General features: G+C 39.1%; 2 protein-coding genes across 3 annotated transcripts; both read left to right on the top strand.

The window, feature by feature from the left end:
* Window positions 1-3214: 3214 nt before the first annotated feature.
* LOC121891093 (calcitonin gene-related peptide 2) lies at window positions 3215-5486 on the top strand. The gene is made up of 4 exons (XM_042403829.1): window positions 3215-3277; window positions 4196-4291; window positions 4801-4941; window positions 5065-5486. The coding sequence occupies exons 2-4, from the start codon at window positions 4212-4214 to the stop codon at window positions 5237-5239; spliced, it is 396 nt and encodes a 131-aa protein (XP_042259763.1). The 5' UTR covers window positions 3215-3277; window positions 4196-4211; the 3' UTR covers window positions 5240-5486.
* Window positions 5487-8823: 3337 nt separating this feature from the next.
* Window positions 8824-15899, top strand: pyroxd1 (pyridine nucleotide-disulphide oxidoreductase domain 1). 2 transcript variants are annotated; one of them, XM_042402496.1, is made up of 13 exons: window positions 8824-9152; window positions 9275-9355; window positions 9836-9955; window positions 10473-10601; window positions 11341-11414; window positions 11603-11799; window positions 11896-11993; window positions 12175-12277; window positions 12382-12494; window positions 13844-13966; window positions 14541-14678; window positions 14871-14960; window positions 15472-15899. In XM_042402496.1, exons 1-13 carry the CDS (start codon window positions 9075-9077, stop codon window positions 15628-15630), a joined length of 1503 nt encoding a protein of 500 aa, XP_042258430.1. In that variant the 5' UTR covers window positions 8824-9074; the 3' UTR covers window positions 15631-15899. The 2 variants fall into 2 exon arrangements, with proteins under 2 accessions (XP_042258430.1, XP_042258429.1); XM_042402495.1 differs by having other exon boundaries at window positions 12379-12494.
* The last annotated feature ends 40 nt before the right edge of the window (window positions 15900-15939 follow it).

The raw sequence follows: 15939 nt of genomic DNA, 5'->3' as shown, positions 1-15939 counted from the left end.
TTTTCATAATATCATGCTGTGGAGACAAAAAAATGAATGAAAATTACGGTTCTGTTGGGTTCCTTACTTAAGTGGCTTATGTGCTAAAAGAGCAAATTGAGAACACAATTTTCAAATGTTTGTTGTTGTTAATTAAATCTGTAATGATTATATGTTTGGCCACTTGAGGGCAGCACAACAAACTGTGAACAATATTGACACATCATCTTATAAAGTAGGTATGAGGAACATGTAAGTTCTTATTGCTATGCTACACATGCTACACATCAAACACACAGAGAGCGATATTAACGTTAATTTGGAATCATGTCCAACATTCACGCTCCTTTAAGTTCTCCTGAGGGAAATATCTGTCACTTCAGCTGCTGGATTCTCCACTACTTAGAACATTTTCTAAAAAACAACTTGACTAGACTGTTATTCAACCAAAGATCTCTGTGACTGTGGGTTGGAGGAGCTTGAGTTGCTGGCTGCTTTGCACCATTTGTGCATAGGTATTACAAATAAACTGGAGCAGTGCATCTCTGGATAACTATAAACAGCATCCAAACTGTCCCGGTGTGGTTGCTGTCAACATGATTATCACAGGCCAAAGCCCCATAACCTTTACTGGCACTCACTTACAGTCTCTATTAATCATTCCCCAGTGACTTTTGATCCCTCTTATGTCCAGTGCTAGAGGAATACTAATAAATCCATATTGAGCTTGTGTAGCATGTGAGCTATTTGTGTAGGATCACTCTGCTTTCTCTAAATGTAGGGTTAGTTGTGGCATGATTGGCTTGTCCGATAAACCTTTCAGTTTGTCTGATGAGCAGGAAATCAATTCCTCAAAATTTAAGTAAGAAGTAATCCAAGGGATGTGACAACACAATGAGACGAGACATGTTTCCTGAAATGATAGCTGACAAAAATTGATTTAAAGTACAACACATGCCACTCATATCCTTCTTCATTTTCTCTCTCCCTTACCCTCCTTTTCATTTCTTCTGCTGTCTCTCCTCTCAAGATTGTGCATATTAACCATACCCCCCCCCCCCCCCCACACACACACACACACTTGAATAGCTAAATATTTAATATGTTAATTATATATTAAATAAAATTTAATACAATGTTTTATTAACCAGTGTTTGCCAATGATTAACAAACATCTGTTGTGTATTGTATCCATAAACCATAAGAAGAAACACCTGTAAAACAGAACAGTGAGTGTTGTCACTCTGTCTTTGTCAGCAGTTACTGCAGGCTTTCTTGGAAAGATTACAGGAAACACAGGGAGGTGTTCCAGGGACAGAGGTGGGTTTGATGGTGTTGGGGATGTTACATGTCCATTAGGATTGCATTGCATCTCTGTTAGCTCAAAGCTGTGGTGGAAACCACCAGCACTTAACAGCAGCCTTCAGCCTGTGGTGGCATTTCCCCAGTGAGACTGTTGGATGATCTTTGTGGAAACACACAAACATTGTTCCTCAGAAACATGGTCATAATGATCATTTTAAATGCAATGGGTTTTTTTCATACATTCTCTGATAATTACATTTTTATGAGTGCTTTTCCTTCAGCCATGGTGGCTATCACTGTATATACTGTATATCTCAGGTATACAGTTCATTTTCTGGTTAATCCGAACAAAGATACCATGCGGTAGAGGATTTCTCCAGCTGAAGATCTACCAGAAATTGAGAGATTAAGTCTCTGAAAACCAGTTTTGTCAATCAGCTTCTTACTGTGAGCTTTGGGGTCTTATATGAACACTCCATGTCTGCCAATCTAAGAACAGATTTGGTCATTTCATATGAGAGATTTCTGTATTTGTGTTTTTGTACTGGCTTTTATCACTGGTTTGAAGTGGGCAGGGTTTAGCAGTTTAGCAACACTGAAATCAAAATCTGATGTCAGTCGTAGGGATGTTTGCTTTTCTCATGAACATGGGGACAGTGGAAAAAAGCAAACACAACACTGACATACTGTAGAGGTGGTAGGCTGAACTTGTTAGTTGCCTATTTACACATCCAGCATCAGTTTGGAGTCATGTTTTTGGCCACCTGGCAAATGTAAGTCCAATATTCACTCTCCTGTTTAGCTCTGTTTTGGTATCCATGAACCTCTGAGGGAAATATCTGTCTCTTTAGCTGCTAATTGCTCCACTAGGTTCACCAGCTAGTCGTTAACTTTGTCTGTAGTTAACGACTAGCAGGTAGCTGGTATCAAAGCTTTTTCACTGAAAACAGCCACCTTCTGTGGCAGAAAATGACACTATGAGAGTGGTGAGAGTGAACCAAAAGAGATGTGGGCCTGAAAACCAAAACAAGGAGCTGAAAGACACTAAAACACCCAGCTGCCCAACAGCTGAGGTGAACTGCAGAATTCAGGGATTGTTATCTGTACATTTGTTACTACAAGCGCCCCTTACACATTACACATTACACACACATTTGATCCATTGTCAACGTAAAAATATTGATTATAGCAGTTTTAAAGTTACAGAAAACTATTTTTCCAGGGATACCAAAAAGTTTGTTAACCACTGGAAACTATTGCGATCCACCTCAAACTAGTCAGATTCTCAGGTCATGTGGCTATAAAGTGTAACTATTACCATCACTTCATTAATTAGTACTTTCTCAGTTGTTTCTGACTCATCCCATCAAAATAATGAGACACCATTCATAATTAATGATAATTCATCTTCACATTTATTATTCATCGTCAATGAAGACCAGAGGGAGGCAGCAGGGCCAAAGTTTGGTGACCCGAAACTTCATTCCGTGTCTCAAGGTAAATAGGAAGACAGCTTCCCACTTTGACAGTGTTCCTCTCCCCAGTGTGGGTTTACGGTGGGTCAGTCCCATCACGGACGCTGATGACAATGATGACGAAGATGATGATGTGGATGGTGACGTAAACAGATGTGTGTGTGTGTGTGTGTGTGTGTGTGTGTGTGTGTGTGTGTGTGTGTGTGTGTGTGTACTGTGAAAGTTTTTTTTCTGTGTGCATGGGTTAAAGAGTGTACATTAAGGTACAGCAGAGTGTGACACATATAAGACCCTCTTGGATTTCCCTGTACCCCCCTTAATACCCCCCCTCCCACCCTCGCCCTCCCGATTCTGTGTAAATGAAAATGCAAGGCTATATTTGGAGAGAGCTGATGTCACAAGTGGTTTGAGCGGAGAGCCTATAACTGTTGGAGTCGGCTTGTGTGACAGTCTGACAAACCCTGGGCTGCTCCAGTGACAGACTGGGATCTGCTGGCTACTGGCTAAAACAACAGAAAGTAAGTAGCCCGTTTTCTTGTAGATTTGATTAGGATATTTTAGCTAAATCTCTCCCTCTTCTCAGATTTTACTGAACCTTTATCGGTCCCATCATTGCAACTCAGGTTGCGTGTTGTTCTAATAAACTGAACTTCTGTTTGTTTTGAATTCAAGATCCAAAAGACATCAAGTGTGTCTTGTTGCATCACAGGGAAATGTGCATAAAATGATGCATTCTATTTGATGTAAAGAAGTGGCTATCACTAAGCATTATCTTGAATTTATGTCATTTTTCAAGCTAAAAAGCTGTTGTTGCAGCTTCTCAGTTGTGAGAATTTGCTGCTTTTCTATATGATAATAAATTAAATATCTTTAGTTTGTGGACTGTTGGTTGGACAAAATAAGCATTTTGAAGACATTACCTTTGGTTCTCAGAAATTATGAAGGGTTTTTTTGATTATATTCTGACTTCAGATTCTGATTTTATAGACTCCAAGATTGACTGATGGAGATTAATGGCTACTGAAAATTATCACTAGTTCTAGCCCTAGTTGTATCTTAAAATCTACTCAACATGAAATTGAAGAGACTATTAAGAGCGTTTGAGCTCAATTGGTTGAACTTGGTAAGTGCCAGTGGATTATTGTCACTGAATCATTGAGCATGGCTTTAAATTAGATTGTAGGTGATTTATACTGTGATAGAATCAAGACTATATTTCATTTTCACCTCATAATGATGATTCTACAAATTCAGAATACCTGTAGAAAGGACAAACTCTCTCTTATCTGTTCACCACTGATCATATTCATAAATTGCTGCTGTTGTTTTGATCAGCTCTCTCTAGTTAAATAAAGACTAATTACCATAAATTACCCTGCCTCCAGTCATCCATAACACATAAAGAAAACTTTGCTTAACCTACTCTGTTCATGCAGGTAATCGCCCTTCACTATGTATCACCTGAAGGTGCCTGTGCTCCTCCTCATGCTGCTTGTGTTGCTGCGCTGTGTCACCACTGCCCCAAGCCGCAGGTAAGTGAATACACTACAAGCAGTGCAGTGTGCTTTTTGGTGTGTCTGTGCAATTACTTGTGATCTGTATAGAGAGAGAGAGAGAAAAAATGTCTTAAGCTCTAAGATTATAGAGTTTAACAGTGGAAAGTGATTCAGTTTAGCAAGTTTCTCTGAGCTGAAATGTTGATCATATCAGATCAGATGACAGCAGAGCAGCTTAACTGTCTTCACAGGCAGGAAATCAATATAGGCGTTTAACCTGAGGTCAGCAGACATGTAGCTGAATATCATGGAAATTGTGCAATGAGAAGGTCTGTAATGCTCTGTACGAGGAGCAGCGGGGCACAGATGTATAACTGGAGGTGGAAGTCAATTGTGCTCATCTGTGGGAGAGTGCTTCATTGTGCATCTCAGGGGAGCTAAGTGGCCACTTTTTCTTCTCGCTCTCAGGACTTGTAGATGTTTTGAAGAGGTTATCAGTGGCTATCAGTGAGAAACGGTTTGGCTCTCTTCCCTCTGCAATTCAGGTACTTCAATCCCAGCTCATCCAGCGAGCAGGAAAGTGCCCTCCCAGACAGTGAAGGCTGGTTAGCTCCCGGGCTCATCTCCAACCCATTCCTCGGCCTCATGGGTACACGGCCGCAGAGGGGGCTCACAGCTATGGACAGGTAAACAGCATTTGCAGAAATCAGCAGATGTATTATCTCCTCATTACATAAAAAAACTGTTGTGAAAATTGTCTAGATTGCTGTACATCTCTCAGTTTCTGTGCTTTTCTCTCTTTCTCTTAGCCACCACATAGAGAAGAGGAAGTGCAACACAGCCACCTGTGTCACCCAGAGGCTAGCAGACTTTCTGGTCCGCTCCAGTAACACAATCGGTACTGTCTATGCTCCAACCAATGTGGGATCTGCCACTTACGGCAAGAGGGACCTGCTGCTGCCTCCCAGCTACCAGCCTCTCTAGTAGAGACTGAGGAAACTCCACCAGCACTCCCAGTGCTCTGATGATATAACCAGACATCTTATGTAACAATGATTATGAGAATGACATTAATAACGATGACACCGCTGGAGTCATTGACGATGGTTATGAACAGAGTGTTCTTGTTTATTTTATAAACTTTAAGAAACAGTGCCTTTTGTTTAAACCATCAAAGTCAATCTGCTTGTTCTCTTCTGGCTTTGTGTGTGTTGTTGCTCTGTTAATGCTGTTCCACAATGGCAAGATGTGAATATGAAAATACAACAATTGAAAAAAGTAAATAATAAAATAACAACTAAAAGAAAACAGATGTAAATCCATATAAAATAAATGAAATAAATGTTATCATATATTGGTTTTGATAATAAAATTGTGAAAATATATTTTTGAAAATCTCAATGCGTTTAAAGCCACATTATTGCGTTATTGCATATTATTACATCTGCATGCAGGGGCTGTGAGGTAACATCTCTATGGCGGAAGCTAAGGGAAACACCCAATAGATCAGATGCAGATTAGATACAATAATGTGATAATATAGTGTTATGTGCTAGGAGTTGCCACACTTAACTGATTACTGTGAGCTACATGTGTTTTGTGCTGACTGGGAACATGGAGGCCTAAAATCACAAACATTTGGCCTTTACACTGTAAGCTTAACCTTACTAAATCTGAATGTTTAGTCCATTTTGCTCCAAATTCAACCTCAGCTTTCAGTACAACTTTTAAAATTTACTTTGTGAAAAGATTTCAATGCATTAAATATTCCCAAATTTTAAATTTTTATCAACAAATGTATGAATTGAAACTTTTAAAATCAGTTACATTAAAAGTTACATTTGATTGTTAATCTGTTTAACCAGTTTGGCTAAGGATCTTTCTTGAGTAGGAATTTTTACAGGATGTCCTTCAAATTCTTCAACCTTCAAATTGTTTACTATATGTAAAGTTTCAAAATTCTCCTCTTGTGTGTTCATATTATTATTGGACAGACAACAAGCTGCTGACTACTGTTACATTTATATTCAACTTGTTGTACAAGAAGGCTAAATTATTCACCACACTGAAATTTTGAGAGTAGATACTTCCAGGAATTGATTCCTTTGATCAAAATATGTATTGCCTTTCAAAAATGTTGTAATTAATCAAAACCGTTATCATTTACAGTCCTATAAACCAGGTTAATTAACTGTGATCAAATGTAATCTATAAATCTGTCAGCCTCCAAGTTTCCATCATGGTTCTGTCACAGTCTGGCTCTATGTCCACCAGATGCCCTCAGACTTTTTTCCCCTGTGTGTTGAACTGGAAGGACAGATGAGATATGTTGCAGATTATATTATTGTTGCTCATTGCATTGAACTTTGGTCCAGATGTTTTACTGTCTAGTTCATAATATATGTGTTCGATTGGAAGAGCATACAGAACTGAAGTGAAATCTGAAATACTTTTACTTTCACCTGGTTTAGTATGACAATGTTTCTTAAATATCACATTGTTTTGTGAAGGTGTTTCAGGCTGGTTTCATGAGCTCATTATCTTGCAGCTCTCTTAACTCTATAGCACAATGTTTGTTTGTCTGCATTTGACCTGTTTTTCCCTCCTTTGCTCATCTACACACCTGCTCAGTATCAGCCTCGTTAGCCCTGCCCTGCTCCCTGTGTCTTCCCCAGCCAATCAGCTCTCAGCCTGCCCTTGTGTCTTGCCAACTGTTCCTTGTTATTTCATTAGTTCAGTTTGTATTTAAGCCCTAGTTTTCGGTTGAGTCTTATTGGATCCTTTGTTCAGTTTGTTGTGGTCTGCTCTGCTCTGTCTGGTTTTGTTTTGTTCTATTTTACTGTGCCTGCATGCCTTAATCTTTATCAAAGAGACATTCTTCAGTTAATTCTGGTTGTTTTGTCCTGCATTTTGGTCCATCTCCTGCTACTCCTGTGACAGTTGCATGTGTTGATAGCTCCCTACAAATATCTCTTTACATTTATTATACTGTGAGAATCCATGCGTTATAATAATGAGCTAATGGGTGTTTGGTAGCATTTGGTTGGCATCAAAGTAAAATAAAACATTCTTTATTAATTTCAGAAGCAGTATGGTTTCAATTGCACAATCAAGAGACCCACAGACTATTGAAATGAACCCACAAGACATCTATGAGCATTTGTCCTCAGTGAATAATAGAACATATTATTCTTTTTTTTTTTGAAGAAGCAGAAGCAGAAGCACAATTTGTCTAATTTTTTTTATGCCAGAACTGTGATCACAGTACTGTATTTCATATATTCATATATGGTCATAGTAATTATATCATACATAGTTTCATGTGTTGTGTTCCTGCAGGGGTTAATCAGGGTAAAGTAATGAAAATCAAGAGGGGAACCATGACGCAAAACATTAACCTGTGTTTGATTACCAGTGACCCGATCATCTCAGACAGTGACATCAATACTCCCATGCATGGTTAACACCGACATAAAAGGTTTTTCAAAAATAGAACAAGTGCCGGCTTTTGCTGATGAATCCGAAAACAATGCAGCCATTATCCACCAAACACCCTGACATAGAACGGGGATGGTGTCAAGATCTGTCGATTACTTCATGTAAAATCACAAATGGCACTCTACTCCAACAGCTATCGGGTGGTGAGTTGTTTATCACTGCAGTAATGGTGGCTGATGAATGTTTTGATGGAATTTTAGGTCTAATTCATGACCTGGTGGCCACATTAATCTCTGACATTAAAGGTACAATTGTGATCTAAATATAAACAGCAGAGTTGCCCCAACATCACAATTCAAAACAGTGGAGATGAACCTCTTACTACTAAATTGATTTACAGGTCTTTTAATACAGGGGCTAAAACTAGATAACAAATAATATATTGTATACATGAGCTGTCCATCAATAGATGCATATACCTGTGTATATACATTCATTCATTTATTACATTATCCATCCAGTGTTAATTTATTTCAGCATTATTCACGCTTCACAGTCAAATTCTCTGTAAGTTTATTTACACTCAACTGAACAAAATTTGCATATTCATAGATTCTGGATTTTTCAATGAGGGAGAGGGAGGTAATGTAATTTTAAGAATTTTTAACAAGACAGGTGAACCTTTTTGTGGAGAAACCATGTCAGAAACGAATTATTATTCAAAACCAATTTGATTGTCATGCCCATGACCAGAAAAATTTGCCTTTTATACGTTGTAATTAGATAATCAGGTATCAGGAAACCCCATAATATAATCCTATATAAAGTATCATATTTAGTATTCCTCTCTATCAGTGTGTTCTTTATGTGGATATCCTCACTGATATGATGTCCTTTATATTACACGTCTCCACTTTCCACTTGACACCTGTAACTCATACTGTCCTAACTTTTTAGTGAGTTGACGCATCAGTTACACAGCTCGACTAAAACAAAGTGCCAAAAATAGGCACACACCTGTAATATTATCGTCACTATGAGATAGTTGTTTGTTCAGGCTTTAGGTGTAAAAACAAAGGCGTGTGGCTCGCTATTACATTATTGAAACGCGCGTTTTGAAAAACCCTCCTCCTGCTTGCCGTAGTAAATTGTAAACACGGATGTTGCGTTTATTCGGTCTTCGTTTTCATGCGCTGTAGAGACGAGAAACCTCCAGCTAGCTTTAACAAAAAGTTTCTAAAGACATTTCGACACTCTAACCTTTTACTAGTTATACCTTAAATGTTTATGAACGTGTCAACACTGAGAGAAACATTTAGACACATCCCGGCGTCGGAAAATGCACGGCAGCTAGCTTAGTGTTAGCTACATATCGTTAGCAATGGCAGATAAAAAAGAGAAAACATACAAGTTTGTGATCGTGGGAGGTGGCATCGCCGGTGTGACATGTGTTGAGCAGGTGAAAATGAATTCATAAGTAACGAGTTAGCTCTACACAGGTTAAATCTATGCACCCAGGCACTATAACTGTAATGCATGTGTTGTAGTTACTGTTTTATAACATGCATCTTTTATTGACAGCTATCATCCCAGATCCAGTCAGCTGACGTGGCTCTGATTACAGCAGGTCCCCACATCAAGGCAGTGACCAACTATAAACAGGTCAGAATGACTGTCCCCACAAGTCAGGTCATGTAGTCTGACTACTGTTATGTGTATAATGTTTATAATGTGATATATATGTATAGATTGAATTCCATTTACTTGACCATTTATTTTGTTGTGTTTATTACTCCTAGTTCTATCTTATTTTGTTTCTCACTGGGCATGGTGCAAAATTAACTTTTTGTCCACCAGGCAAATGGCTAGTGAATGTAAAATTTAACCAGTCAGTCAATCGATAACCATTGTTTTTTTGGCTGGTGATTGACGCATACCTACCAGCCACTTGCATATTTTACCAGCATTTGGCTGGTAACTGGTGCTAATTTTGTGCTCTGCCACTGGGCTCCTCATTGTATAAATGCATGGAGCATGCCCTTTAAGTCATCCAGGAAATGATGACAACAGATATTGACACTTATCTTATTCCAAGTCAACATATCCCCCCTTGTATTCATTAAACAACCACTTTATGGGAAGGTGTCCAAGATACTGGAAGAATTTGACGTGGAGGAGCAACCATCCAGTGTCCTGGAGGAGAAATTCCCCAACCTGACTGTCATCCACTCTGCTGTCAAAGCACTCAACACACAATCACATGTAAGTAGTTAATTTTGTAGAGGATAATATAAATGTATAGATAAATCATGATATTTCCATAATGGTGTGTAGAAAAAAGTTATGTTATGTTACTCATTTGGTAATCTAGATTTAAAAGGTCATCATGACTACATGTAACATCTGTGAGTAACTGCAGTATCAGCTGTAATATAAGCCATATATGCTCCAATTCCTTAATTAATTGCGTAACGATATAATTTCAACAAAGTGTAGACAGTGATTTCCTGCAGCATATCACAACAATGGCTTTCTAGTGGCTATTATTTGCGTACTATTGCCACCTTGTGGACATATGGTAACCCTGTGTAGTCTGTTGTAATGTCTAGTAGGACTTTCATTAGCATTAAAAATGTGGCAAAATGTGAACAGAGATGTCCACAATTACATCTTTAATTTGTGAAAAAGATCATTATGTTCCCAAAGTGAGAGAAGAAGACTTAAAGCTTGATGTGAAAATTAATCACTATCTCCTATAAATTCTACTTTCTGCTCTCAGACTGTGGAAACTGCAGATGGTCGTGTTTTCGGTTATGAGAAGCTGTGTATCTGCAGTGGGGGCAGACCTAAGCTCCTAACTCAAGGCAATCCTTATGTGCTGGGCATACGGGACACAGACAGCGCTCAGGTACCACCCATTCGCTCGGGATGTTTGTATTTGTATTAACATACAGGTCTGAAATTCCTGAAGACACTGAACAAATAAGGACCTTCTTACAGTGGCAAGAAGCTCCTTTCCGTCTTGTAACTGTGACATTTCTTCTAAGGTAAACTCCAAACTGGATATACAAACATACAGAATAAATAGGCGGTGTGTTCGGCCTTTGTTCTGTGTACAGAAGTGTATCCATAACCTTTTCAACTGCTGTGGCTGCTTCAATATCTTGTTGCATTTGTTTAAACAAAAGAAAGTACTCCATCAAGTTTGTATATTCTTTATTTTGTTGAATAGACATGTGTATAAACATTGGTTGAAATATCGTGGGAACTTACAAACAGTCAAAACATTGGACTGAAAACATAACCTCAGAATGAGGGTGAGAATCAGAAACTGGTTTATTGCCAAGTAGGTTTGCACATACAAGGAATTTTGTCTTGGTGTTGTTGTGCATAACAATCCAAAAATAGAAGATAAGAGAAAATACCACGAAAGTAAGGTGATCATACATTTAACAATAAAAGATAAGTACAAACATTCTTGGTGAAGAGAGCTGTTAGAGTTTACAAAAGTGGGCAAAAATGGGCAAATCTTCACAGTAAAAACAGTAATAATAACCTGACAATAATAACCAGTATAAACCTCCTGGTTAGAGGTTTAAAAAAAATCATGTTGATACTCAGTGGTTTTCTTTGTATTTGTGTTTCAGGAGTTTCAGAAGCGGTTATCCAGCGCAAAGAGAATCGTTGTCGTTGGAAATGGAGGGATTGCCTTGGAATTAGTGTGAGTCTACTTAAACTAGCATGCTGGTTATAACTTTTGTATGTGCTCCTCTGACACAATATTTTAATCTAAACTAAAATGATTAACTGACTGAGCCCATAACCATGGAACCACTGCATATAACATCACCAGAGATGATTCACACTGTCGGTTTATTTATGAGGTGTTATTGAATATATGCTGTGTAGGTATGAGGTGGGGGGCTGTGAGGTGATCTGGGCTGTGAAGGACAAAGCCATAGGAAACACCTTCTTTGACGCCGGAGCGGCACAGTTCCTCATCCCGTCACTGGAAGCTGACAAACCAGAGAAAGCTGTTCCCTGTAAGAGGACTCGCTACACCACAGAGGAACCGACAGCCGGAGCGTCACAGACCTTCACAGCAGGTCTTCATCCTGGAGTCATTCAAAAGTATATGCTAAAGAGGAATCTGTTCCCATACAAAACATTGCTCATATGTGTGTTTTTGTGTGTGTTCCCAGATAGAAACCTGCGAGGGCGTGGTTCTGGTCCCACAGAGCCTGGCAGCGCCCTCGGCCCAGACTGGCACGAAGGAATAGTGCTACAAGGAGCAGAGCAGGTGAGATAGTGTGTGCAGTGTGCACCTTTTTGTTACTGAATACCTCTGTGCTAATCCTAACAGCTTGTTTGTTTAGAAAATTCCTGCTGCGAATAAACCTATATGTCTTTCTTGACCTTCTGTTACGCTACACCTCCCTCCGCTTTTCCTGAGTCTCTTCTCTCTGCTGGTGTGTGCTCAGGTGTCCCGCAGAGTTTCAGTGGAATACCAGTGTGAGGTGGAAAAGATCTTCACCTCTGAGGAGCTGCTCAATTCCCCACAGCAAACACTCAGACCTGAGACCGGTGAGAACTAGATTCGCTGCTTGTATTTAAACTGACCGATCCCTTTCTTGCTCCCTTTTTTCCTCCGACTTTTCAGTCCTCAAGCTTTTCTTCTCTCTCAGTAGGGACCTGGCCTATTTACATCAAGTTAACCAATGGCAAGACATTTGGCTGTGACTTTGTTGTCAGTGCCACCGGTGTCGTGCCAAACACTGAGCCATTTCTCCATGGCAACAATGTAAGCACACTCATCCATATTCAAAACAGATCATATCTGTAAGTCTGTCAGCTGTTTGGGGATGTTCACAATCTTTTTAAATTCAATTCAAATGATTCCTGCTGTCCCTTATCCATCATATGATCACATATCTGACCAACTGGCACATAAACCACATCAAATGGCAAATCAGGACTACATTTCTTCCATGATCATTAGGTTTGCCATTGTATCACTGACCTAGTTTTGAAAAGAAACGCCAGGGCAGGCAAACGATAAGGAGAAATTAGCTCTCCTGTGCTCCTAAGTAACCTCTTATTTGGACCAACACTTCAGGGTCTGCCCACAATTACATAAGGTTTGATGATGTAATGTAATGCTGTTAATATGAAGCCTAGCTACAGTCTTATTTGTCCCTTTGTAAGTGGCCAAATATGCATGACCTCACAGCCAGTAACATCTATTGATATGAAAAGTTAATCAATGCTTCATGTGTAATTGGGAGGACAAAAGTCCACAGGTGCTATAAATTTTAATAAAACACCCAAAATTGACCCAATGAAAGTAGTGATCATTACTTTTACTTGCAAAGTGTGTGGTATGGAACCATCTATGTGATTTTCAGACAATTAGATGAAAAAAATCCATATTTCTGATAAAAAAACAACATTTGAAAACGGGTCAAATTTGACCCGAGGACAACAGGAGGGTTAAGATATCCTGGTGCCAGATGTACGTACACTGGGAGCTTCAGGTTTCCACATCACACTTGTATACTGCATACTGGATCAGGATTGTCTCCAAACTAGTTGTGATGTCACAAATCATGCAGGTACACGCCTTAAACTGAGATTTAAGATGAGCGCAGAGAAAATTTCCTTCTCTAGCAGATGAATATGAAAACAACATTTTGATGTCAAACTCTGCACATAAAGCACCAATCAAGAGTTTGGACACACTGTCCCATTCATTTGAGTTTCACTGTATCATTCTGAGCAGTGAAGCTCAAACATCCAACTGAAGGAACAATAAGCAAAACAGATTTTTGATTGAAAGGGGACTTTGAATCAAACAGTAAACTATTGGTAAACACGAAGAGACCCAGAAATCAGGCTAAATTCTCAGCAGTTGTGTTTTGAGGCCTCTAGAGGTCACTGAAGGACAGATGAGCCTCTATCACTCTGGTTTTCGGCCTGAATTCCCTCTAGCAAGCTTTCCCCAAAATAAAGCAACCACATTTGTAAATTCAACAGCAGAGAAGAGTTTGCATGTTACTTTGTGTTTTGTGTCTGTGGATCCTTTGTGAACAGAAAAGATAATCATATATCGGTCCCTAAAAATGACAGTTGCTTTTGGTTGTATGTGTTAAGTTTGCTGTGGCAGGTGACGGAGGCCTGCAGGTAGATGACTATATGATGACATCAGAGTCAGATGTCTATGCCGCAGGAGATGTGTGCACTGCATGCTGGGAACACAGCCCACTGTGGCAGCAGGTAGGCTGACAGACAAAACTGTGTAAGATGCAACTGTGTAACATTTCTTTTCTTCAGACTTTTCATTTTTAAATTTGATTCAGTACAATATAACAGCTCTACAAACATAATTGTAAAATGTAACTAAACTGAATCCTGTCATTAATTATTAAACATGCAAACTAAAGCAAAAACAAATCAAACTTTATATCCTCGATATGAGTTAGTGAGCATGTTTTAAATTTACTCATAGTTACTATCAAAATAGCAATACCAGTACACAGCATGCCAGTATACACAGTACTTAGAAAATGGTGTGATAACATACATCTGTGAAAATCTATAGTATAGTGTATGTTTTACCATTTGTTTTGCCAGCACCACCGTATCACTTTGTTCTAAATAAGTAAATTTAATGCCGAATTGATCACAGCCTATTAACAAGCAGGCTTGGTTCAGTTCCCCTGTCATTGGGAAGAAAGCCAGATTGTAAAATTTACATATTTCTCTGCTCCAATAACAGGTTAGTCAGGAAGTTAAAAGAGTGGATATAGAAGCTGATAAGCTGAAAAACAGTACTATATGTTGTGTGCAGATGCGTTTGTGGACGCAGGCTCGTCAGATGGGCTGGTACGTGGGTCGCTGCATGGCTGCACACGTCCTGTCAGAACCAATAGAACTGGACTTCTGCTTCGAGCTCTTCTCACATATTACTAAATTCTTCAACTACAAGGTGAGTGAAATTTTACCGCAATGGAAGCGATTTAAACAATAACCATCATATTAATCATCTGCTTGGCTAATTATTATAACCATTTTCCTTTACTTCAAGGTCATTTAGCAGTGCTAATGAGTGTCCTCTCTACCTCTAGGCTCATTCACACTGTGCATTTAAACAACTTCCTCTCTTCTGGTAATTCCACAGGTGGTCCTGCTGGGAAAGTTTAATGGGCAGGGGCTGGGGCCCGACCAGGAGCTGCTGGTACGCTGCACCAAAGGCGTGGAGTATGTCAAGGTGACGCTGAACAGAATAAGAATGTGTTAATACTCTTGTGTGTTGATGTTTTTAAGTGTCTTAACAATGTCAGTCAAAGGATTTGTTATTCTACATACAAATTTAGTGAACTGTCCCTTTTTTACGTAAACAGTATCAAAATCTCAAGTTGTTAGGATTCTGTTATACATTCTTGGAGAGCCAGTGGCATCTGGAAAATATGCCATGTGATTTTGGAATTTTTTTTCACTGTGAAAGGCTCCACTGTTTTTCTGTGTCTATGATGTAATGCTGGTAGTGAGTCAGAAGCAAAGGAGGAGGAAGGTGATAGAAAACATCACACTTAAAACTTTGTATCAGTCTGTTTTTGTGGAAATTGAATATATAAATAGATGTTTTAGCGTTTAAAGATGTCCTGCTCACACTTTACCACATGCAGGTTTGATCCTTGTAATCATTTCGTCCAACACTTTAGAAAACATCATGTCAAGCTTAAGTTTTACTATGATTACCTGTGGATTTTTTGTTCCAGGTGGTTCTCACAGGAGGGAGGATGGTCGGAGCAGTGCTGATCGGGGAAACAGACCTTGAGGAGACCTTTGAGAACCTGATCCTCAACCAGATGGATCTGACACCGTACGGAGAGGAGTTGCTCAACCCCAATATTGATATAGAGGACTACTTCGATTGAGACTTTGCAGCATGTTGAGCACTGCAAACTCAAGAATCATGCAAGGCAGAGGACGTTGATGCAGAAATATGAATTTAAGGCTCAAAAGAATTTGGGGGAAAAGTTGCATTCAGTGTCCAAACAAACAGGCGTGTCTGATTTTTTCTTTTGGCACTGACAAACAGCTGTGTGATAAAGGAGATTATCCTGGTTCTTATTTATGTACTTGTAAAGTAAAGAATATATTTTTGCTGTGAAATAAATTATTGTCCAATACAAATGAGGTGAATGTGTACTTGTGTTTAAAAAAAAAAAAGGCTATCTCACATG

The sequence above is a fragment of the Thunnus maccoyii genome, chromosome 23 (assembly GCF_910596095.1).
Source record: "Thunnus maccoyii chromosome 23, fThuMac1.1, whole genome shotgun sequence".
NCBI classification, from domain to species: Eukaryota; Metazoa; Chordata; class Actinopteri; order Scombriformes; family Scombridae; genus Thunnus; species Thunnus maccoyii.
The sequence above is the reverse complement of the archived record's forward strand: the minus strand, read 5'-3'. Positions and strand labels throughout refer to the sequence as shown.

Bases quoted from the DNA above. Each gene is read 5' to 3' on its own strand.
- LOC121891093 (XM_042403829.1), top strand. From the start codon at position 4,212: ATGTATCACCTGAAGGTGCCTGTGCTCCTCCTCATGCTGCTTGTGTTG. The intron at 4,292-4,800 runs GTAAGTGAATAC...TCTGCAATTCAG, and splicing joins ACCACTGCCCCAAGCCGCAG to GTACTTCAATCCCAGCTCAT. The intron at 4,942-5,064 runs GTAAACAGCATT...TCTTTCTCTTAG, and splicing joins GGGCTCACAGCTATGGACAG to CCACCACATAGAGAAGAGGA.
- pyroxd1 (XM_042402495.1), top strand. From the start codon at position 9,075: ATGGCAGATAAAAAAGAGAAAACATACAAGTTTGTGATCGTGGGAGGT. The intron at 9,956-10,472 runs GTAAGTAGTTAA...TTCTGCTCTCAG, and splicing joins CACTCAACACACAATCACAT to ACTGTGGAAACTGCAGATGG. The intron at 11,415-11,602 runs GTGAGTCTACTT...TATGCTGTGTAG, and splicing joins GGGATTGCCTTGGAATTAGT to GTATGAGGTGGGGGGCTGTG.